This window comes from Trachinotus anak, unplaced genomic scaffold (assembly GCF_046630095.1).
Source record: "Trachinotus anak isolate AG129_WGS33_773 ecotype Australia unplaced genomic scaffold, CSIRO_AGI_Tana_v1 ptg000015l, whole genome shotgun sequence".
Classification (NCBI taxonomy): Eukaryota; Metazoa; Chordata; class Actinopteri; order Carangiformes; family Carangidae; genus Trachinotus; species Trachinotus anak.
The window spans coordinates 7,648,584-7,671,292 of record NW_027273866.1 but is presented as its reverse complement, the minus strand read 5'-3'; the positions used below and the strand labels follow the sequence as shown (position 1 = coordinate 7,671,292).

Sequence of the window (22,709 nt, the reverse complement as noted above, 5' to 3'; positions counted from 1 at the left end):
ATCTTTGTACTAACAGATAGGAAAATAATTGCGCTCTCTCTTTGAGAGTCTCTTTCAGTGTCTGTGTACGCAGACATGCCTGCTTATGCATGGATGAAAGACACGAGGGGGGGTGAAGGTGACTTGAGTGACCATGCAATTTTGTGGGGTTTTTTTTGTCTTGCAAGTTAAAAGCAAGTAATTACACACTGCTTTGCTCCAATTCCTATAAATTCTTCTGTAAAATCAAACAAAATCCTATCAGCGCTTCCCATCACACACCCAATCCCCATCCCCTGGTCTCCCCCCCCCCCCTTTGGGCTACACAGGGAGTCCCATTGAGAGGCCCAGTGGACAGAGGCTGTAAGATTCAAAAGCCATCACATTAGCAATGGGATGGAACTAAACCATCTACCCAAGAGGACCAGCCATTATTCTGCTTCACAGCGAGCAAACAGGGAGCTGAAAAGGCTGTTGTTAAATCTCTGTGTTTTCAAAACCAAACCATTACTACTGCCCTCAACACCCTTTTATGTTAAACATCTACAGCCATTTATTGTTTGAACTGATTAATAAATAAATATTGTAGGCCTAAGTGAATAGAAGAAGGGGTCTCAGTAAAGGTTGTGGTAAAAAGGACAGAAAAAAGGGATTCCTGTGTGGCATGGCTGATGCCTGCTGGGCTTATGGGGCTTTTAAGCAGTGGCCAAGGCCCAGAGCCAGTGGTTTTTAGTTGTGCTACACTGACTTCCAAACTGGTCAAATTAACCGGTAAACGAGGTGGTAATTAGCAAGTGCTGGCTCATGAAAATTGTTCATTTAGTCCAACGGGAATGAACAAAGAGGCTCAGGGGCTGGGTGTGTGCAGTGGAAACACAGAGAATCAGAAAACTTCACCTCATCTTTCTGTAGAGCAGCCACAATCAATGAATTTATATTACCAACAAGTCACATGACTACATGCATGTGAAAGGAGCCGCTCATAATGACAAACCCACAGTAGACTATCACACGACTGTTTTGGTTCACGTTCACTCATAGACTGTATATAAAAATGGATGTAGACTCCGGGTGTGGAAAATGAAGCCAGTGTGGAAGTGCCTGAAACCTGCATTCTATCTAACGACCATCTCGGGTGACTCCACTGGTTCCAAAAAGAACTTGAATGATATTGAAGTCTATGGGAAAATGGCCTTACTTCTCGCTTCATTTCTTACCTCAGTAAACGTTTTCCTAATGAGTTTATGATCTCAATTGCTAGTTTCAAGTGTTCTTCAAAACAACATGACGTTAATTTTCAAAATTATGGTCCCATTTGGAGGAAAATAGACGATAAACCGGGGTATGCATTAGGGCGGAGCTACCACAATCGAAACTCCTCCTCAGCTCCACCTTCTTGTGCAAATATGGTTTGTTCTTGTTTCAAAAAACCAAGATGGCAACAGCCAAATTACTAACTCAAGGCTTCAAAACAGCAGTTCACAAGTTAGCAGACGGCTAATGATTTAGCTGTTGCCAGATATTTCTCTCACTAATAGGGAATGTTTCACAATATCTACACTATGTATAAATGGGTAACTGTTTATTATCAAGTTTGGCATCTAATCTTATGATGTTAAAAAATTTCAATGTTGTGTTCCCAAGCTTGTCTCCACTGTCCCCCAAGTGGCAAAAATCCCTTATTGCAGGTTTAAATGCTGGAGATAAAATTTCAAAATGTATTTCATGTTTATACTTGCTGTGTAAAATAATTAGATTCTTCATAACATTATTTAGTTCCTTCTCTAAAAGCTGAGGTTGTGAGGGCCTACCTTTGAGAGAACCCTTCTATCGTAAGTAACAAGTTGAGACAAGATGTTTAAAGGTTTCATTTGGAACATATGTCATGTCTTTCAGCTGTGAATCCTAACGCAAGCAACCAAAGGAGGGGGGTGTGCGGTCACATTTTGCTCCAGTGTTGTCTGTCTGCTCGCTGACAGCAGCATTTGCGGGGCTGTGACTGCTAGCGCCAGAGGTGTTACTTTTCCTCCTTTGACTTTTTGGATTCATCACCCAATGAGCATAGGCTGTGACCCATAAAAACGCCCATGGGTGAGCTTCCAGGGCTTGGCTGTGCGTGCAGGGTAAGGTAACAGATTTCAGCTCAATGATGAGTCAGTAAATGGTTTCAGGGAAGCAGCCATGTAGAGTCCATAATCAAAGACACATTCATGTCAAGGGTAAAGATATTAGTTGATTTTGCTCCAATTAACTAATGACTTAGTAATACAATTAATGTGTTACAATCTATATATATCAAGATATATCTATCGATTTTATATACAAACTTTTATTTGATTTTATATACAAACTTACATTAGACATTTTAATAATATTCCTCCTAAATCTTCTAACTCTTCTATTGTGGATAATGACAAGAGGAATAAATGACATGCATCATATATCATGAAACTATGTTGAATAACAATTATAAAAACAGGTAACAAAACAAATAGCCCTGTTTGTCTGTCATGCATATCAACGTGTATTCTAAACAGATCAACCTTTTTCCCATTCATCACTGGTAACCATAATTTTATGTCCTCCAGAAGATGAGTTATGTCAAAGCTAAAAATGACAGTAAGATGGCTGGTTTGGCACAGATTCAAAAATGTTAATTGACTGCTTCAGCGATGACTTGACAAGTGAGCCTGTGTGATCGATGCGCTCATCGCCCTTTTCCCTCAGAGAGAACATCTCTCAGGATAAAACAAATACCGCTCCACATTTGCCTTGACGAGAACCTAGAATCCTGGGAGCAGTAGATGGTGGCGTATAAAAGTGTAATGATGACAAAAGACTGTGCCAGCTGCTTGGGTTACTGTACACAGTGCAGACACAACAAATGACTTACAATAATTAAACACAGGAAGGAGTGGAGATCCTCTGGAGAGACTGCTTCCTAGAATACTTTATGGAGTTTACTTAACCGGTGTCAGCTCAAACTTTCTTTGAAAAGAGAGTGCAGAGAGAGACAGGCTGTCACTTTGTTTTCATTAATAAAATGATGTGAAGCTTAACTTGCGACAGCAGTGCATCTCAAAAGTGTTGCCTTTAACAGCACAGCTTATTTGGGGTAAATCCTCGTAATGAGTGTAAATATTCAATCAATTTAAAGCATGTGTGTAGTGTCTTGATATTATGACATACCTCTGATAACCTGCCGTGCAAGTGAGTGGCCACACTTGTAAAACACCCGGGCACACAGTGGCACCAGCTCAGCGTCCATCTTCTTCATGGCTTTCTTGAATACAACAGCAACTTCTTCTGTGACACCCTTCACATCGGTGAGCTCCAGGTTATCACCGGGCGCAGCCAGGGAAAGGGAAAGTGAAGCGCTACACTTGTCAGCAGACATTAGAGTATGGCACTCTATGTATCCGCACGGCACCTTTGTAGTCACGTGACAGGAAGTCCTTTCGGTTAAATCATCCTGAACTGCAGTTACATGAAGCTCAACAGCCGCACCCCTCGGCAAGGCAGGTACCACAATGACCAGTAATGGGGCAGGTTTGATCTCAGGCCCCCACCACAGGTCCTGCAATGCAGACAGATGGTATTCAAATGCAGTGGGCTGCAAATTATATACTGTGTCGTGCAACACACTACAATCAAATGTATGGCCCTCCTGCTGAGATGCATGCTGTGCTCTCTGAACACAAACACTACTCCACCAACATTAAACATTATCGTAAAGAAAATCATAAAAATTCTACCACCCAGTACTAAGACAGGCTTTTTACTTGACAGACTGACAGGCTATCAATTAACGTGCGATTGTGAGGTGAACCCTGGTAATGATAGTGTACAAACAATTCACAAAGAATCCATAATGCTTACAGCCACCATAAACACAAACACATTCACTTTGAGCTACGTTTGCTAACATGACAGGTTCTATCCAAGATGACTTCTCACCTTTCTGAGCAGATCATTCACAGCATGTTACGGCAGTTGCACCACATACATTTAGTTGAAAACTGCCACAATCTTATCTCCAGAGCCAAAATCTCTTTATTTTTTTCTCCTCTGGACTGAGGGCCATTAGCAGTAACAAAATGTCTTGGAGCAGTGCTACAATGTGGCGCTCTAATAATACTTGGCTGTGGCTTCATCTGCTAATGGGAGAGAAATGAGTGTTTTATATAACCATCGTTTCAGTTGGAGTCGATAGGGCAAAAACACTTAACCCCCTTTTCAATTTGCTGGATCAATTTTCATCCACTTACACCCCACTTTCTAAGTGCAGAATAATAACAGGTTACTCGCATTTTACTCTGATATTCACTCACAAAAAAAAAGAGAAATCATTGACAAGAGCCGACGACGGCCTCTTTGTCCCTTCAACAGACGGCCCGTCATGACCCAGTCTGCCAGATTCACTGAAACAGCACTTACCTTCAGATTAAACTTGAGCAAACGCTTAATTGTGTATCAACAGCTAACCTCTTACCTTGGAGAGTGAAAAAAATTGCAAAAAGCAAGTGTCCCGAATGAGTTTGTGTGCTGGGGTTAGGTTCAGATTTCTTTACTCTGCTGATTTTGAAGAGAGCCGAGCTCGCAGTGATCAACAATAACAATCACAAGAGCAGAGAACAATAAGCGTGTCAGCACGGACCTCTTAGCATGGCAGACAAAGTGACAGCACACATACGTGTCCCATGCTTTGATAAATGTTATATTAGCACTTCTGGCACAGGCTAGGTATTCTCCTAGAGGGGGCTGCTCATGCACTTGTCAATAGTGATTGAACATGGAACAGAGAGTGGGAACTGGGGAGAGAAGTGACAGGAAAGGGGGTCTTGCTCAGCCAGGCTTAAAGGCCACCCTGCAGGCCTTGGGTGCCGAGGTACTATACCCAGCCAACTGTCTACAAGGAGATCAGCACTCTGCTCCAGCCTCTGGCAGGACTTTATTGTCACGGCACAGTTGCTGACTTTTTGTCAGAGCTGTCGGACAAGGTTACATCAGTCTCTGTTTGGTTCTTTATTAATGTCTCCACCAAAATGTTACATTAGGTGGGAAGTTTGTTCGGCAGTTCTTTGGAACTAAACGTGCTATCGTGCGTGCACATTTCTCCACGTGCACGTGTGCGATTTTCAGAGTTGACTGTTCAGAGCTCTATAGCACTGTGTGTTCCCCTGCTAAAGGAGTGAGAGGGGAAGAGGGGAAACACTGGCTGACATCCCTACCTGACCAGAGATCATTTATTAAATTAATCCAGTAAAACACAAACTTTGATATATGGTGGAGCTGAGTGCTGGAGTGGCAAGTTGGGAGGGCAGGCGGGTGGCAGTGTGTGTGTGTGTATAGAGGGCTCTGTGACGCTCTACACCAACCACTTAACACAATCCATCTCATGACTTCATCTCACATTGGTTCCAGGGCATGCAGCCATTCCCCTAGTGCTTTCTCACTCCGTAGGCAGCAGGTAAACGCATGAGGTCTAGATCTGCTGGGCTCAGCTCTCTGCACTTATGAGGTGTGACCTGCCTTATGTTTGTTTTCTTTCTCCCCACTTTCCTCCCTCTAACTCGTGTCCGTGTGCCTGGAGCGTGCAGCGGGTTGGAGGGCCGAGAGGCGTGAAAGCCGAACGGTAAACACGGTAATAAGGAAGTGGTGTAAAAGCGGGGAACAGCAGGGAGCTGATGGGACTGCGCTGCTTAGCCAGTTCCCCTACATTTCCTGCCCAGCGGGATGCCTTCAGCATGTGGCTCTATGTCTCAGCACTTACTGTAGTGCTGTCAGTCTGCTATAATATCCCTCCCTATTCAGTCCCTCATTCGCTCTCTTTTCTTAAGACTCCACTCTGACGCTCGTCAGAGTTTGTGTAAATGAAACACACAGGGTCCTATCGGGGTGGGGGGAGAAATTCTAAGAATGAGGCCATTACAAAACCATGGCAGAGGCCGGAGTTTCTTCAAAAGTCCCAAGTAAGCAGGAGAGAAATAATGCTGAGAGGGTTTACTGTGGTATGCAGGGAAGAAACTCGCCACACTGAAAATACATTACTATTAATTTCTATAAAAACCTTTTCAAATTAGCGAAATAATCTGTTTATGAATAGTGCATGTATAAATGTAAGAGTATGTTTATCCTTATTTGATAAAAGAAGTATTCTAACCTGTTTAATAATTATTTTTTTGTTTTTGACAGGTTTTCAGAACCTGTTATTGCTACACAAAGGGACATCTGTTTAACATTTATTGACTTATCACATCAACATCTCCCTGTTCATCAAACTCTTTGCACACAAACTTGCATGCACAAAGACAAGCAGGCTCTTTGTGGTTTAATGCACCGTAAATACAATTTCACACTTGTAGAGGCTCTAGTATGCTCCCAATTAACCCTGCACGCTTCTTCATCCACCTGATTAGATAAATTATCAACGCACAACAACAACATGGCCCCGTGGCTTCACAGACACGCTATGCACTGGTGTTTCCATCTTAAACATGCACTTCACAGGTCTGGTGTCTGAAAATACACTGAAAACTACAGCACTTATATCTATATAGTATGAGGCATATGCAACATTTGGATTTCACCTGACGTCAATAACTGAATCAGATATAACATGTTGTGCTCATGGTTTCTTTAAAAGCACAAATGTCAGCAGGATACATGATAACGGGCGCATTTTGGGAGAACAGATGGAATAAGACCAACTGTAAATTGGCAATTTAATTAACTTAAATCTCCAGTAATCATTATATAACTGACTTTACATGATGCATTTACCTACTTCATCTGACATGTTTACCTTTTTTTGTCAATGACAGTTAAAGATTTAATGAAACGTGGGTTAGGTATAACTTTCTCATTTCATTTTTTATAGTTTTCACTTCAGTTTAATACATCAGTATGCCAAAACTAAACACTCACATGAGTATTTTATATACAACAGATTGTTGTGCAGCAAAATGTGACATCACGTTATTTCCTTGCATAATTCATTCTCAGTCTGTGTATTTACATATTGTCTTGTCTGTTTTACTTCCTCCTTTTCTTTTCTTTCTTTACATCTGTTCCAGCAAAACACTTTACAGATTCAGCTTTGAAAAGAAGTTACTAACCTGGAATTATGCAATTTTTTAAAAATCTGAACTGCCTATATGTTTGAAGCGCTTGAAGAAGCTGCCTGTAGGTGAAACAGGACTCTTTTTCTTTTTCCTAAATCCAGCTGGTGGAAAGTAAGTTATTACTGTTTCTCTGTGGGAGTTCTGTTATCAGTGTTTGACCTGAGTTAAAGATTGTAATTACAGTCAGTTCAAATGAGCACCAGTGCTTTGTATAATCCCCACTCCAGGGAGAGAGCATTTCACCAAGTTTAGGATAAAACAGCAGCCCCCACCACAGACGCTCTACCTGTCTATCTTCTACTAGTGCTTCTACTACATCTGCACTTTAAGTGGAACAGAGGAGCAAGTCTGAGGGCCAACCCGGGAGGTCATATTGAGACGATTTGGCTCACAGGCAAATCGTGTGTGTGTGTGTGTGTGTGTGTGTGTGAAGCTGTGAGGGAAGGGCTCATCTCTTTACAGGGTGAAAAACCCTGAGCTGTCAATTAGAGCTGGGAGTCAGATGAAAATAAAAACACAGTCTCCTGGTAGAAATCCTGGGTCACGTCAATGAATATTTTTGATTCTCCTGACACACCACATGGAAGCACAACAGATGGGTGATGTTGTCCATCTTCAGTGACCTCTGACACAGACCTTAAGTTGTCACCCCTCACCCCAAAAAAAAAAAAAAAAGATTAGCCCTTAGTTATCTGAACAGGCAAATCTACACGCTAAGTTCAAACTATACTGTCTTTAAGATTTCTACTTCGCTGTGTGTTACCAGAAGGCATAATGTGTCAAATAAACACATATAGATACCAGCTCAGCAAAGCTTTGAGAACATGACTGCTGGCATTAACATTACACATTTTGAATTTCATATACTGCTTTACTATTTGAGGAATTGACACAAAGTTGACATCCACTCTGCAGTCTTTAACGCTGCTCACCACCGCACAGAGCCACATGTTGGAGGTGGGCTCTTGTCTCTTTCCCTTAGGCCCTATTCCCATGGCGAGACAGATTACTGTGGGAGGAGAAGGGCTGCCAGGGGAGACTGGTGCCCCTGTTAGACGTATGGAAGCAGGGGTTGTAAGCTGGGGCGGTGGAATAGAGGGAAGGATGGAGGGAGGTGGCAGGAAAGAGGGGTGGAGAGGGGGATAAGCTGCTCTGAGAGTTGAACGGAGCTCCAAAATGGTGTGTGGGGGCAAAGGATTAGGGAGGCTCTGAGGAAGACATCTGCTTCTGTGCCAAGCTCCACATTATCAAAGACACCAGCGTTTCCCACATCATCAACTTTTCATGAGCGCACTCACTGGTAAATATCAGTCGCAGCGGCTTGGGTCTCAAGGGGAAAGAGAGGGGCGAGGAACTTTCCCTTATTTCACAACAACACAAATCTGAAAGGCCTCTCTGAAAAACTTGGATACCATAAAAAGTGTCTCTTTTTTTTACTTATTCATTGAAGCATGGATCGCACTATCTTTTAATCCATTAAACATGTGTTAACCCTATATGGGCCTAATATCGTATTATAAGTATGATCAATATTTCCTCTGCATCTATAATAAAACAGCCAGACGTAGCTCTTCTCCTTAACCACTGGCATATATTTCATAAACAAAAATCTCACTCCTCACTGACTGACCTTCTCTTCCTCTGCGGCCTTCAGCATGCTCTCCCAGATGGCTCTGATGATGGGGATGTCTTGATGTCTTGTGGTGTAGCAGTGAGCCTGGACAACATGAGCCAGACTCAAGCTGCTGACCACGGCCTCCAGAACCTTCTTCACATGGCTGAAGGACCAGTGGGTCTGCGTCCTGGTGCCGGCCTCCACCAGCTGCATGGTACATGGGACCAAAGCAATTTGGCCTGCGCAGAAAACTGAGTCATCTACCTGGAGAAAAGAATGAAGAAGTCAACAATGAATGTAATAAATCTGTAATAATCATGTAGATGTTAAGATTTCAAGAAATATATCGCTACATTATTAGATCACCTAAGTCATTAGAATTCATCATCTGAAGACCAGGGATCACATGGCAATCTATCTCATAGTTGTACAAATATTTCAGTCTGGGACTAAGTGGTAGACAAACCAGGATTGCCACCCCCATATCCACACCACTGAAATGGGTAAAAAAAAGAATGGACTGTGGTTTTTGAGAAGGTAAAGGCATGAAAAAGTTAATCTATGGCTTTACACTCAATTACAGCATTTTAAGAAAGTCTTTGGGTATTTGGATGCTACACTGCACAAAAGGAGTACAAACTTATTATAAAGAGAAAAAGTACCCTTCGAATCCAAAGAACAATGAAAATGACAAAACATTTATTCGGTTACATTTATACAAATATTTACAGATAGTAAATTGAAAAAGAAAAATGATCATGAGAACAAAAGTTTCCACTGTCCATTTTTTCATTCATTCACTTTTAAACTTAACAATCTGCATAATTTCTGTCTGAACTCAAATGTGTATTTCCTGAGGTAAAAAAAAAAAGAATGTTTAATTAGGCAATTTGGCAAACTTGAACACTGAGTTGCTATTCAATCAGAAAAGTAGGTGTAAGAAACAAGTCATCAAACTCTAAAATGAGTTTTAATTATTAAAAAAGAAAAGTAGAATATTCGTCAGTGAGGTGCTATAATCAAATTAACATTAATTATAAGCGTGTATTTGAGTAGCAGTGCATTAATTAACAAGTTCCACCTCTCCCATTTTTCAGCATCTTATCACCAACAATTTTCATTTCACAGTTCCAAAACGAGCAGGTACTGTGAGAAGCCTGCCAATGTATCTCTGTGCCACTAGTGTTATTTATTAGCGTAATTAACCATGTGATAATAAGCTCAATTCTCTGTTAAATACCTCAAGCTTCTTGTATAATGAAATCCAAAAAAAATCCATCTGTTTAATGCAGAGAGACGAGTAGGGATGAGGATTGGCATTAAGGAGGTCAACTCTTCAGAGACCCTGTTTGAGGTTGGGTGGCATTAGTGCCGGACGCTAGCTGCTGGTCAATGCAAATAGATGCTGGTGACATGTTGATAATTGCTGGTCTGTGCAGGGACCCGGAGCACATGCAGATGTCCAGGGAGGCTCAAGGAAATCTGAATCAACCGATACATGGCCTGAGATGAGATATGTTGCTGATTAGGAAAGACACAGTGAGGGGTGTCATGTTTCACAGTGAGACTACCAGGATTAAAGTGAATCACAGGTAGCCCCCCCCCCCCCCCCCCAACCAAACTTCACCCACTCATTTCAAACAAACCCTTTATTTCCCATACTTGGTTCACTTTGGGTGACTCACTGAAGCCTACACAGATGGCAGCAGGACATGACACAACTTGTTCAAAAGAAAAACTGAATAAAGAATATTTACACTTTCTGAAGTGTATTAAATCTGTCTTTGATGGGACAGTAGCAGAGCAAGACGCTCACCACACAATGGTTTTAGCTAGAGGGTGGACATGGTCGCAGCTATTTCCATAATCAGATGGGTTTGCCATGATCCCCAGCTCCTGGGTTCACTTGTCAACTGTGATAAATCTTCAGGTTCCATCTCTGCTGCTCCAAATTACTGGGACAGCGTGTGAGACAAGAGATGGAGTGAAGACGAGAGAGAGAGAGGGGAAAGAAAGGGAGGAGATAAGGCCCTCGGTGCTTTCAACCAGTTGGATCAATCACCGGATCATTTACCTGCAAGTATGATCTGCCCGAGAGCCTGCGTTACTATGTCTGCCTCACATGAAAGCCAGATTCCCACACGTCAACAACAAATTGTCATTGGCATTCCATTTATGAGCCATCAAATGCCATCATATTAACTCAACAAAGAAGGGCTCCATCAGGTTGGATGGATGGCCAGAGTCTTTTAACAAGCTTGTCCCCATGAAAAGAGCTAGCTCCATTTTGAATTCATAAAGGCCGGCTACCATTTGTCGATTTGAATATCAAAAGGGACGAGCGTCGGGCCCTTTGACTGTTAAAGGGAGACTCCCATAGCTTCTACCAAGCAGGTGTGTGATGATCAATTATTAAGGATCCCACTCTGGTTACTCTTAGTGGGAGGTGGAATTGGGGATTTGGGGGTTTGCGGCTGTGGGGGTATATCTTTCTGTAGTGAACCTGGATGGGGGAGAGACAGTGGAGAAGGGAGAGCGAATACTATTTACATAAAATTAACAGTTCAAAAGAATGAGTTCACACACCAATCAAACTTGTTAATTGACTGTCAATGGTGTGTCCCTGAATATACAACACAACTACATTATTCATCTTAGGCCTTGACAGGGAAGACAGTCCAATTTGCATGGGCGTTCTAAACGTGATCAACAACCACAATGCCACATGCATTTTTAATAGGCCGGAGATGGGATCCTTCAATATTCATAAGGGTCAAACAATTGCATATGACATTAAACTTTCTATAACAAGGTAAGTATTTTTCAAATGCTAGCCTTAGCAGCCTAAATGGCCCACAGAGAAAAGGGAAGATCCGCTGTCTTACAGTGTTCACAGGGAATCAATACTACATGCCCATGCTGGTTTATTTCTTTTCTTCTGTTTCTTAATAATATTTTATATTTGCTGCCACAATTCAAAAGGTTTTCGGATAGTTCACCTTTTATAAACTGACTCTTAAGGTAAAAAAAATTACTATTTTTTATTATATCCTAGATGGGTTTTCATCAGAGGAAACGTACAATGGGTGTGCAATCAAGATGATCAAAGTTATATCTCAAGATCAATTTTTGATGATAATTGAATTACATTTCCAAGATGATTTAAGATTAGTCATTTGGTCCAAAGTTTGTTTGTGTTTTGTCTTTTTTCATGTGTCAGATTTCATATTTCAGAATAAATCATCATTACTTTAAACTGTGAACCACAATATCTCACTCTAAGAAAACCTTATAATAAAAAATCAACTCTGACAGAGACTTCAAAATAATTTTTTAACAGTATCTAAGCCAAACAAGCTTCCAATTAGCTCAACAACTGAGGAGACGACAACACACACTTTTTATTTTTATATTAACTGAGCTGTGTTTTGCCTTTGTGCTTTATCGACCTTTACTTCACGGCTAAAACACCATAATTTTTTGAATAAACCCAATGACATGTCGAAAGGTCACCAACCTCAAAGACATTCTCTCTCCATCTCTGTGAGCTACTGACAGTAACATGTATGTAAATGTACTCAGGAAGCGTCTGCCTGTGTCCGCTTCCAGCCCTTAACGGGGTGTCTCATTTCAGGCTGGTGTGTCTGAGGTGTTTCTAATTGCAGTTTTTGTCAAAGAGCTCCCAGAGATGACCAGACAGTGCTAGACTATATTCACATCGGTGTTGGAGCCCTCTGGGCCCCCATCGTGTTGAGGATGTCTCCAAGTGTCATTAGCAGAGCCTTGGAATGGTACAGATGAACTGGGCTGAGCCTGGATAAAATGACCTGGTATTGACGAACAGTCAGGTTTTTCTGCCTGGTTCCAAGGACAGAGAGAGGTGGAAAACTGCTCCACCGCTCCTATCAGATATGCTAATGGTCACATTTCTCCCCATTGAGACCTCATGCATAATTTAACCCGGAAAATGATAATACAAAATGTGTAAAATAGGTTAGATTAATATGGTGTAAGTTTTCCTTTATGCAAGGACACATGTAACCAAGCTAAAGGGGTAATGGGAGTACAGTATCAGCTTCAGGGTGGGTAATTACATGCAAGATGTAATTAATATTTGTGATATGTCATTTCATAGAGATCATCCTACACTATTACAAATTGCTGTTAATTTACATCAAAATGTCAACTTCTGTTACTTGTAACATAATATACAGTATTTCGATCTTTAAGCCTGAGATCTGTTCTTTGAGATTCCCTCTGATTTATTAACCATTTATTACTAATCTTTATGTTTAGTATTGTTTTGCTAAAATTGTTTTCTTTGTGTGAAATGTATTCAGACTAAATGCAGAGTGCTCAGGACTTGATTCAAGTCGGATTTTAGATTACAGTCTAAACTGACACACAAACACTGAAGGCAACACATATAAACAAGTGGTCAGTGCATACCAGCTGGCTACTTCTGTACAGCAACCTGATGTAAACTTTGTGTCTCAAGGTTTTGGAATCCTGCTGAACAAACAGCTCACAGGGGAGGCAAAAAACTGGTATCAAAATCTGAAACCGTAGAGGAATGGTAACTAACTTTTGTAACACCCGTTGTCAACTCGTGACACAGCAGAGTGGAGCTGGACTTCTGATTCTGAGCCTCCAAATTGCAGGGTGAGTTTCATTTTGACTAGTTTTAAATCAGCCTGTGTCTATAGCGTAGATTACATATTTACAGATTACACAGCATGTCTTGCAGTAGACCTAACATGCCATGTGGTGCCAAATGTTAGATCCAAAGAGCACAAAGAAAAGGGCTCAACTTCAGGCTTGATGCAGACTTTTCTACTTACTACACCTTCAATCTTCAGCACCAAGATAATGCTGCATACACCCTGGAATTCATTCAAAGTATAGATGCTTACATCTCTCAGCTTTTACTGCGTGCTCACAGCAGCTTTGAGGATTTCGAGGACCTTGTGTTCCTTGAGTTATACTATATCTCACAGTTCACATAGAAGCTGCTTGTAACATATGATTTCTGGAGTTTGTTAATGAATTTGTATACTGTATGGATTTATAAGTGACAATGTGTAACTCCTGAAAAGCTGCTACAATCATCAAGTACACCCAAGGTAGTAAAGGACATTTGACATGTTGATATGATGCGAGAATACACCACACCAACTCTGAACAAACACACGTGTTTTTCAGTCTGTTCATCAGGATAAGTCCTGAGAGAGGCCCCCACTCTGGATGAGGCAAAGTCCTGAGAAAGTCGTCCAGAAAAAGATGACATCAGTCAACCATTGTGTCTCCATTCTTCTAAAGAAACTAATGGAAGTTGAGTGGGACTTTATATAAGTCAGTGAACCCAGACATTCACACACATTCTCTCACTCTCTTCAGGTACTCACTAAGTCATTCGTGGTCAGTCATTCACTCACTCAGTCACTCGCTCTCTCTGTCATTTCCCAGTCAGTCTTAATCATGGACTCACTCACTCGGTCACTGTCTAAGTTCTTCACTCCCACTTTGTTGTCGTTTGCTTGGTTCTTAAGTCATTCATTCGCTAACTCACACAGACCTACCAAATGCACACATGCAACTTGGTCAGTTTTATAGAAATGATTTTTGACTTTATGATTTTGATATTTTGTGTTTATTTGTGTTCACTGTGTCATGTTCAGACAGACTGCACCACTTGTTGAAGTATTTATTTGGCTGATATTTTAGTGTATTTGCCCTAAATGTGCCTCAGGCTATTTTTTCATTTAGCTTTTTAAAAGTTTCCAAAGGCTTAATAAAGAGAGACATGGTTTGAGAAGACACTTCTGTATTATTGGTCTTAAAATTTCAAGCCACAGTTTCAAAGAGTTTATCTGCCAAGGAGTGATTTACTAAATCAAAAGGTTTCTTTTTCAAAATGACAGTAGCTTATACTGTAGCACAAAGTATATATTTATATATGTATGTATGTAAGTAGCACTACACCAGATTCAAACTCAGGATTCTGCTTTTAAACCGTATATGTGATCTAAAACTTAATTTGATATATAAACTATACTTAAATGGGACAAACTTCTTTCACTTTTAATCCCTTGTGGAACATTCTTAATATATGTGACAAATTTCCAAATTTCTGTCTTCACTCTTTTTCCTCTAATTTTCTTCCTTTCTTGAATATTTCAGGGTTGGCAAATAGCTCCAGATAGTTCAAAATATGGGGATAAAAAAAACAACAAAAAAAAAAAAAAAAACTGAGGTTGAAGTTTTGTTGAATGTATTTAAGTGCATATATTATTTCTGCGTTTTTTTGGGGGATTTGATATGCAACGACTGTTTAATCCTTGTGTGGTGGATGGCAGTTTGTCAGGGATGTGTGCTGTGATTTCATCTTGAACTGGCTTCAAGTCTGTGGGGCTCTTTCAGCATTAGTGCATTCAAAGCAGATCACGTCTGGGAGTGGGAAATGATAAGAGATGGGCTCATGTTGTGCTGCGCCCTGAGGAAATCCTGCCTCTTCTGACACCTCATTTCTACAAATACAAACCTTTCAGGAGAACCACAACCTCTCCCCTCTACAGAATCTCTCCCCGTGTTAGGCTTCTCATTTAAGGCTTCATGGGAAGGAGGAGAGAGATATTTGCCTTTTTATTCCCTCCTATTTTTTTTCTACTATCACTATTTTTTTTTCTTCCTGTTTGTGCTCCAGTTTGAGCCTAACCCCTGTATGCTCAACTGTCACACAAAATCAGCGTTACTTAAACGGCGACATAAATAGCCGTATGAAGTGCACAAAGAAAGGCAAGTATAGGGCATTTCTGAATGCATTCTCTTAGGTCTAAAACTGCACATTTATTCAGAAAACTAAACCATAAGCATATGTTCAAAACACATGGTTATTATGCTGACGAATTTAGATGAATACTCAAGATTACACAACTATAATGAGCCATTGTTGAGGCAACGTGTGGTCAGTCTGAGCCAGGGACACTGGCCTTGCCCCAACCCCCACCTTCTGTAAGCTTATGTGTATTTTCCTGTTGTGGCTGTATGTCTGCCCTCGACATGCCCATTCCCTAGACACTGAACCGTGTGGAAGAGTAACACTGTCATGTCAGCTCTGGTCAACTTTATGCTGGTCAGGAGCTGCCGCTCAGTACTATAACCAAGGTCAGGGGAGCCTGACTGCTGGATGCTCAGGGACACATCTGAATGCCAACAGGCATGAAAAATCAACAAATATATCTTCCCACCATCATTAAAATATGACTTTTACTAAATCATGAAGCTAGTTTTGATAAAAATCTGGTATGGTTGTTTTGATTTGTTCTTGTGTAAATTTGCTGTTTCTAGAATAAGCTTAAAATGAAGAAATAAGATGAAATAAAACATAGCAAATACTCCAAGCTGATGTAATAAAATTGTCTGCTGCTGTGGAGCACTGTGCCACACCAGAGCTGGGCAGTGGATGAAGAGTGATGGAGGGGCATGGTTTTTCATTGCGTTAGGCAAAATGCCCTGCTGCCTTCGACTGTCCCGACCTCACATTTTTTGACAAATTGGTTGTGAGGCTTTTACGACTGATGCACATATCGCAAAAATCATTTCTGCCAAGCTTCCTCTATGACCTGCCCGTGGGACATGACAAGCCCCTCCACGCATCGCTCTATCAAACCGAATCTTTCCAGGACAATGCAAATTATGACAAATTCCATCATCCTGCATTATGCGCTTTCCTGCTAATCTCCCTAATTCGAGAGAATCGGGGAGGGTCTCGCTGTTTCAGCTGAGGGGCATGTTGTCTGATTGAATGATGCTGAAACTGCAACACTCAACCCCCGTTCTCTCTCTCTTCCCAGCTGTGACCATCTCATCTCTTCTGTCTTTTCATATTTTTCTTTTATATGAAGCTACATCTCTCAGTCTGGCTGGTAATAGAAGCACTAACTTAACCTGGGCATAAAAGAGTTATGTCAACATAAAGTGCTGCGGCACAGCCATTACAGTGTAACTGTCAGTTGTGGTGAAGTTGAGTAAGTCTGTGTGTGATATGAAGGATAGAACCACAGTGTAAAATGTCTACTCTGGAAAAGACAGCGTGAACGTCTACTGCAAATCAGCCTGTGACCCAGCGATATGAGGTTGCTGGTCCAGAGAGAAGAGTACTCTGTGTCCACATCCAAAACTTTCTGTTAAACACACTCATCCACACACACACACACGCACGCACACACCCTTTCTCCCTTGCCCTGTTCATTTGCTTGTAACATGTAGTTCAGTATTCACAAATAAAAGATGCATACAAATACTGAAAAGACAGAATGAACAAGACAGTGAGGAAAATGCTAAAGAGAGCAAAAAAGGACATGTAGTTCCTACTCGTCTCAACAGATGGCAGTATGGCTGCATTAAAAGGGCAGCTCGAGCATCAGCAATCCTGTACATACAACGTCCATTCAATCCATGGACAGGCTGGCTAGACAGCATCGAAGTCTCCTTGGAATTAATTTTTCCTTTTTTTTGGCAAGTCAAAATGCTTGCATAAAAATCCCACCACTGAAATGCAAAAGTATGGATGAAAAAGTAGGAATAAATTACACCAACAGTGTAACAGACTGTCTGAGGATTTCATTGCAACATCTACATAAATGTGCTGTATTTACTTTTATCGATAAATACTGAAAAAAATCCAATACACCACATGTATACACAATACACAATAAGTGTCAACAAAAGATTAATGGTAAAAAAAAAAAAAAGTAAAAATTTAAAAAGAAAGATTATCCATCTAGGAAATACTTGTTTATATCTACTTTGGAAGTATTAAAATTTGACTGAAAATATGCACCAGGGGTAATAATATTCTCACTAAAGCAAACTGATAAAATACAATATGCTGCAAATGTACTGAATCCCTACTGAAAAATATAGCAAATATTAAAATTTTTTGTCAGTGCATCAAATTCAACTCAATAAATTTTGACATGTGGAAAATATTGTGTACTCTATATTATATTGGATGAACTCTTACCCTGAACATCTCAACTTCATTACATTACCTAGACTCGCGGGGCCTGACATTCCCTTACATAATAAATCAATAATATCAATAATAAATATATATTAAAAGTGAACATGCTTATATGTCCTCAGAAAAAAACAGGGGGCTGTATATTATTCATCTGCAGCAGTTTTTACCTCAGTAAAGCGTGCTTTGATGACAATGGCATTTGAAAAATGAATGACCCAGGTTAAAAGTTACTACTCAGAAGAATTGCTCCATGGGAAATTTATGATCAAGCAAGTGGCCAAAAGTAAATGGAACGTAAATGCTAACTCTTTTCTGAGGCATCTGTCGTAGTGCTGGGGAGAAAAATCTCCTTAATAAATGAAGATTAAATGGTAATTCGAGCACACACTGTTGCATGCAAATATGTAATAATCATTGTTGTGCAACTGTGTCATAATGCACAACTTATGGAATCACAGAAACATAGGAGAGCATAATAATTATAGAAATCATCTATAATAGAAGTTTGCTAAAATATACACTCTGCAGCACAGTGCTGTACATAATAGTCAGTAGGTGAATCTGCTGCAGTAACAAGCCATTACTAACAGCCTCTCAGTCTGGGTTGGTGACACTTAGTGTTATAAAGCCTGTGTTCACTGGTAACATATCACTGCAACCAAAATATTCTATTAATAAAATGTTAATTTTTGTTCAATTCTGTTTGGCATCAAAAATAAGAAAGCATAGTGTAGTTTTTTTTTTTATTGTGATTATTTCTATAATATCTGCTGGATTCCTCTAATGTTTGTGTGTCTACTATTTTGGATGAAATGTTCTGGGTAAGAGTAGAATGTTACATTTGCTAATGCTGTTCTGTATTAGTTTCTGTATTTCCCTATACAAGCATGTGCGTGTGCTGGCCCATGTATTGTTCTGTCTGTATTTGCAACATGCGTACATTTCACAAGAAGCATCTTCCAGACCCTCCCTATCTGTGTGTTTTTGTGTGCGTGTCTGTGTGTGTATTGTGTGTGCGTGAGTGTGTGTCGGCCCTGTCAGCTATGCCCTCTCGTCACTGCAGGGGGAAGCAACACACCCGGGCAGCTCTGAATATAGTGGCTAGTTACCATAGTAATGGGATGGTCATACGTCTCTCCTCTTTCAGACAGTGATGGGAGTGGACAGGACACGCCGCTATGCTTTTTATCTATGCATTTGCTATTCAGTTATTTCATTCCACAAATAAAAAGCCAAGCCAACCCACCTCTCCCTTTTTCAGAATTCAAATAGAGGGGTGAAATGGGAAGTAAATAGTTGGATATGGGGTAATAATTCACACATGGGACTACAAATAATTGATGTGTTTTGACTGAGTGTTTGTGATTGCAATTGTAATAGCGCGAGTGTCTTGGCAGATATCTGCGGTGGTGGGATCTTTACATGACGCTTTTCAGATGCCTTCTTGATGTCTCTGAACCACTCACCCCTCCACTGCTCATCAGCAGTGACAAAGTGAGAAGCAAACAAGAACACACAGGCACACACAGTCATGTAGCATGTGGTTCTCTCAAATTAAAAAGCAGTGTCTATCATTTATCAAATAAAATCATATTCATACATGACTACCGATCACATTAATCTCCATTCCATTAAAGGTTCTTGTTAATTCTACCCATAGAGTCACAAAAACAAGAGCTATGTCTGTTGAGGCTCCCCGAGTGTTTAAGAATGGTTAAGTGGTGCATGTCCACCTGTGTGTACATGTACACACAAGACGTATATAGACATATATTTATATGCATATCTCAACATCATTTAGTGTGTCTGTGTGTACATTTTGAGCACACTAATGTGTATGAGGAAGTGGGATGATGGCTGTGGCTATCCTGTCTCTGCTTCCCATGGCTTGTTGACATGAACCAAGGCAGTCAGGCACCAATAATACATGAAGAGCTGTTCAAAGGCAATTAGGATCAGTTGTCAGGGCCGGGCCCATTAATGAGTGGGAGTGTGGCAGGGGCCGGGGCAGAGGCACAGCGCCGGCGTAGGTGACCGCCTGAGAGCCGATGCACTCTGACAGATCCAGTCCTTCCCCTGTCCTCGCCTGGTACAAGCTGATACCAGCCTGTGCCCACGTGGTGCTGCAGCAGTAGCAGCAGCAGCAGCAGCAGCAGAGCAGGATAATGTAACAAAGAACGCACTGACTCCTGAAAATGACTACTGCCATGGCAGGTCACCCTCTATGCGGTCACGACAAGAGAGAGAGTGGGGAAGTGGGGCACATGGCATAGGGTTGGAAAGAACATAATTACCTCTGCTGCCATTTACCACTTCCTATAAAACTGCCCCCTCACCAGATTAAAAAGGTGGTCTAAATTGGCCTTTCACATACATGAGGCAAAAGTGCCCAGACCACGACCAGTTGCCCCAGCACTGTCCCAGGATGGAACTATGACCATGTGTCAATGCAGATATACGTCTTGGCAGGGGGAAGGATATCCTGTTCCCATTTTTGCATGTAAGAAGAGCATGCATACGTGTCGTGGCTATACAGGCCTGCACTAAAGCAAACATCTGTCAACAAACATTTAGATACGAATCTACTGATGGTATGAGATAATGAGTACAATCAATTGCCTGCTTTGCTTGTTTTTACATACATCTTTATCTATTTGCATGTCACTGAATGTGCTTTGAATGCTATATACCTGTCCTATCAGTCAAGAGTGTGTTACCGTGAGTCACCTGTGACTCACTTTAATGGCCCAACCAGTTTACCTTGTCATACAACCACAACCACACAGGTGTGTGTGCATTTGTGTGTGTCTTTGTAAGACTTGGCCTACGGGCATACAGCCGACATGCCACTGTGGTAAGGTCTTCCTGGGTTTGATCAGTGTGTTTCGTGTGTGTCTGGTTCAAGTAAAGACAGTTGACCCCGGTGTTTTGGTGGGATGAGGAAAGTCTACAGAGACAGACTGTGGTGATCTTCAGAGACAGGAACTGAATCAATGCTCGCTGGGGAAAAGCTCTCAGGGTGAAGCTCGACTGTCAGTCAAAACCTTTCTGACTCTCTCCAGACAAAAGGTTCAACTGGTTGCACACAATTCAGGCATTCAGGAAAGGAAACAGCCAGCCTATTCTACTTGTGCCTTCGGTGAAATGAAAAGAAAAAACAAATCTGTGTTAACATCCTCCGCTGCAGCTAGGAGCAAGTAACTACATGTGCTTGAAGAGCACCGTAGTTTTGAGTAGCTTTCAATCTCATGACTGCTCACACTGCTGAGCCTTCAAGACCTCATTTTTCACCGACTCAATTACTCAACAACTGTTCTCATCCTGGCCCCTCCCCTTCCACCGTGCCTCTTCTCCCCCTCCTCCTTGGTTGGAAGTGATCATTTGTTCTTTTATTAAAGTTGATAACATCCCTTGCATTGTCTGAGTGTGCACGCTAGAGAGCCGCCCCTACTATTCTAGCCTCCAGCGTTTCATATTATTGGTGCATTATTTCACGCATGCCCTCCTCTTTTATCAAGCGCTTTTGAAGTAATGTTAATAGACTAGAAAATTGAGACATTTATGAAGTATGGGCCCTGTTTATGAAAAAATCCATAAAGTATGACAGCGGAGAGGTGAGATAAAAGCAAGGTTTTAATAGATTATGGCAAACAGGGGAAAGGCGTCAGATGCTGACAGGCACCTCCTCCGAGATCCCTCATATTTTATGGGATTAATTTTGTTGTATTAGAAATGAAGTTAAATGTCCTAATTAATCTGTTCGTGCTGCATGAATACCTCCCTGAACGCAGATGCACACACACACACACAGACACACACACACACACACACACAGTTTTTTGGCTAATTACTCTTCTGTGGTAATTGAGGTAGATATATTCTCTAGATGCAGGCTGAGGAAGTTTGGGGATGTGAGGGGGGGAGTTGATGTTGCGGTGGTGGTGGTGGTGGGGGGGTCGCTGAATTGTGCAAGTTGGCTCTTTCAGAGTAGTGAAACATTCTGGGTGAGAACAACACACCATAAAACTGAAGCACTTAGCTTAATTTCTGCTATTCATCACTAACATTTTTTGCTTTCTCACCCGCCACACTACCTCATATTTAGCTGTCAACCCTTTGATTATTCACCATAAAGAGCCGTACTGGTGGGCCCGCTATCATCACAAACTCATCAAGTACTATTTGTTCTCCCACAACATTTCTAATGGAAAACACTGTAATACATTTGTATGTTAATTCTAAAATACAGATGAGGGATGGTGCTTTCAAAAACGTATATTTTGAGGGGTGTTCTCGCCAGCTAGAAGTCTAGGATGCATACAGTGTCACCACAACTTCTATGCTTCAATTTAGTTTAGGGATTTTTACCACAAGTCATTCCTGTCTCTATCCTAAAACGCCTTAAAAATGTCTCTTTCACACCCCATTGGCTCAAATCAAGAAAGGGCCTCAAACAAGCAGAGGACACTTCCCTCTAGTTTGGCGCTACGTGGGTGGCCCAACCACACTATGTCTCAGCCTGACCTCTGATCTCTTCATCAAGAGGGTCAGACAAAGTTCAGCTCATTGTTTTTAGACATTTAAACTCTTGTAAGACGATTATTCAAATTCTTGCACTCGCCTCAGTACGCTCCTCCCTTTGACATTAATTGGCAACGTCAGATCCACTTCCCTCCTGATGCCTCGCAGTCCACTTTGACAATTTTCAAAATCCGATGCAAATCCTATCGCGGGGCTTGTGCAAGGCGGCCTTCCGCAATATTGACTGTCACTCACAATTAGGGGAATGAGGCAAGGGGTTAGTGTTCACCAGCAACCTGAGGCTAGTGTAGTCAGCTCCCCAAACACAGCCCGCAGAATCTGATCAGTGAGTATAATTTCCCGGCAAATATCCCAGGGGTGAGCCACTTACCTTAACAAGAAAGAGGAGATGTTTAACAACCATTCAACTGATAGTCCTTCTGTT

General features: G+C 41.3%; 1 protein-coding gene across 2 annotated transcripts in view; it reads right to left on the bottom strand.

Annotated features, from left to right (window-relative positions):
• Window positions 1-22,709, bottom strand: part of dph6 (diphthamine biosynthesis 6) — a 58,684-nt gene that overhangs the window by 3,234 nt on the left and 32,741 nt on the right. Inside the window, exons 13-15 of one of the 2 annotated variants that reach the window (XM_071498288.1) lie at window positions 8,734-8,982; window positions 3,169-3,556; window positions 2,864-2,967 (exon numbers count right to left, since the gene is read on the bottom strand). In XM_071498288.1, the coding sequence (XP_071354389.1) occupies window positions 2,954-2,967; window positions 3,169-3,556; window positions 8,734-8,982 (651 nt within the window). In that variant the 3' untranslated portion in view covers window positions 2,864-2,953. Of the gene's footprint in view, window positions 1-2,863; window positions 2,968-3,168; window positions 3,557-8,733; window positions 8,983-22,709 lie in introns of those variants that run through there. The other variant, XM_071498287.1, reaches the window with a different exon arrangement.